General features: G+C 39.6%; 1 protein-coding gene across 1 annotated transcript; it reads right to left on the bottom strand.

Moving 5' to 3' along the window:
* Positions 1 to 525: 525 nt before the first annotated feature.
* On the bottom strand, positions 526 to 2,359 carry LOC126413316 (piggyBac transposable element-derived protein 4-like). Its single transcript, XM_050083215.1, has 2 exons — positions 2,245 to 2,359; positions 526 to 2,141 (listed from the first exon to the last, which is right to left on the bottom strand). Exons 1-2 carry the CDS (start codon positions 2,357 to 2,359, stop codon positions 526 to 528), a joined length of 1,731 nt encoding a protein of 576 aa, XP_049939172.1.
* Between the last annotated feature and the right edge of the window lie 272 nt (positions 2,360 to 2,631).

Genomic DNA, 2,631 nt, shown 5'->3' with positions numbered 1-2,631 from the left:
TCGGCATTGTGCCTTTTCTATTTAATTCCGATGCAATTTCTGTTTTTCATCGTCAATAAGAAGGTCAGAGGGATACAGTAAACCTGAAGTGAAGCATCGGAATCTATAACTAGTGTCACAGGAATGGTTCAAAACATAGTCAGTAAGAAGAGTCAGTCTTCTTGTACCTAAGTTGGCATTGTGCCTTTCGTATTTAACACTCTCTGTACCAGGCCTATTTTATGCACCCGTCCCTAGAAACCGGGCAATTTTACCAATATTAAAAAAATTACTGCATCAAATCTACTGTTTGGATTGTGGCAAATTTGGTACCATCTTGAAGCTGCACATTTCTACTTTAATTCTGAGTGAAAGAAACTACTTTACAATGCACAGCTTTAAGGTACAGTTATAGAAATCACTTAGATGTTTTAAGAATTTAGAAAAAGTCATACGAATAAGGGAATACAATTGTGATTTATTTTTAACCAAAATTGTGGCACTACATTACATGTTTCTGATAGTATACAGTATTACATATAAATTTCACACAGAATCATATTGTTTTTTAGTGTGGAAAATTTTAAAGCAAGGTTCCAGGCAGAGTGCAACGCCACACTGTTCACATTCGTATCGTGTCTCTTTGCGAGAAGCCTTGCCACTCTGTTTCTTGCTCCTGGAACTGCACACGTGACACACACGAGCAGCATACTTCTTAGTAGTTGCAGGTATGTGCTGCAAAAAATGTCTCTTTGTTAGCCGACCTACAGTTCCTTCATTTCTTGGAATGAATTCAAGTGTGTCGTCTTCAACAAGCTGAACTGCAAGCACTGTTATAAAGTCTGTTATTGTAATTTTCTTCCTGTGCACTGCATTGTACAGCCAAAATGCATTTGATACTCCCATAAGCAGCAAATGGAAATATAATTTTCGCCACCATTTCACAGTTCTGTGCTGGAACGGATTGTACTGCAGGCGTTGGTCTCCAATATCCACTCCAATTTTATTGAGGTTGTAATCAAGTACCTGAAGTGGTTTCAATACTACAGACCCATTTCTCTTAGTATGCGTACCAAATGTTGCTTGATGCCTTGTAGACAATGTATACACATCTCTCTTATCTTTCCACTTCATTGCCAATACATTATCTTTACGCCGAAAAGACATTTCGCCCTTTTTCAGCTTAGCAGATACTAAATCTTTAGGCAATCCTTTCCTGGATTTGTTCACAGTACCAACAGCTCCAGTGCCTTTCTCTGCCAGTTGCTGAAATAGCTCTGGACTGGAATAAAATCGATCTAAATACACAGTGTGGCCTTTGTTCAGCAAGCTGCTGTCAGACAACAATCGCAAAATAACCGCAGACGAAGAATTGTCAACAATATGCTTACCAGCATAAACTTCAAAATTTACAACATAGCCACTACTGGCTTCAGCAACAGCATATACTTTCAGTCCATACTTATGAGGCTTATTTTGCATGTAAACACGGAAACTCACACGACCTCGAAATGGGCAAATTCCTTCATCAATTGTCACTTTTTCTGAGGGACGATATGCCTGGATACATCGCTCCTTCAAATTATTATAATATGGCAAAACTTTGTAAAGTGGATGAAATCCATCTTCGCCTGGTTTTTTCTGATTTGAATTGTCAACAAGATGCAAGCATGACAGTATCTGAGTGAAACGCAAACGGCTCATGACATGGGGACAAAAGTTACAACTAAGAACAGGATTAGTGCTCCAATGGTCCGCAATTTTTGGCTTTTTCGAAACACACATGTGGAAAATAATACCCAAGAAACGCCTCATCTCACTTATAGTCACTGGCTTCCACGAACTCAAAACTGAATGGGGCTTCAGATTATTTCCTCTTCTTTTCTTCTGTATTGTCTGTGATGCATACAAATTTGTCTGTCTCTTGAGTTCATTTACGTCACTGTCAGTAAGGAACACTTTACTGCAATCCAGTACAGAACTCGACTCATCAATATCCACTAGTATCTGCCTGGGTGTCGTGTTGACAGGCAGAGGTCGGTAGGTGTCAACTGCAGTCCACTCACTGTCTTTCGGATACGGCACAGCTGCTGGATTTGAAGCAACACCTTCAACATCATTCTCGTCTTCATCTGAAGACAAACTGTCATCAATCTCGTCTTCTAAAAAGAATATCACATTATGTGTAACTACATACATCGTTTACACATGTTCAACAGATATGTGCGTACTGCACAATTACGTGGAAAATTCGGAAATACGTACCTTCAAACACACCATTGCATTCAGAATCGTCTGAATCACTCTCTACATTATCCAGAGTGTCGCTATGATTGATCAAATCCGCAATTTCTGCGTCTGATAAACCGCGCCGAAACATGATGACAAACAACTGAATGATATACAGACTGAGAACGCAAAGATAAGTTTTAACATGAATTACAGCGCTGCCGTGACATCTATGGACGCATTTTGTTAATAAACATCTGAAAAACGTATAGCGCTGGCCAAACCCGTAGAAATAACGTTGCAGTGTTTTGAATGAAATTAAATGTAGCGGCCCGTAAATTTTACGGGCTTGGTGATTTTCGCGCGATCCCAGGCCCGTAAATTTTACGGGCTTGGCGCTTAGAGTGTTAATTCCGATGCAAT

Source organism: Schistocerca serialis, chromosome 7 (assembly GCF_023864345.2).
Source record: "Schistocerca serialis cubense isolate TAMUIC-IGC-003099 chromosome 7, iqSchSeri2.2, whole genome shotgun sequence".
Classification (NCBI taxonomy): Eukaryota; Metazoa; Arthropoda; class Insecta; order Orthoptera; family Acrididae; genus Schistocerca; species Schistocerca serialis.
Note: the sequence above shows the minus strand (reverse complement) of the source record. Positions and strands in the feature narration are given on the sequence as shown.

What these genes read in the sequence shown, in the direction of transcription:
- LOC126413316 (XM_050083215.1), bottom strand. Translation starts at nt 2,359, where the DNA reads ATGTTTCGGCGCGGTTTATCAGACGCAGAAATTGCGGATTTGATCAAT. An exon ending in ATGCAATGGTGTGTTTGAAG is followed by an intron (nt 2,142 to 2,244) that starts GTACGTATTTCC and finishes TATTCTTTTTAG; the next exon opens with AAGACGAGATTGATGACAGT.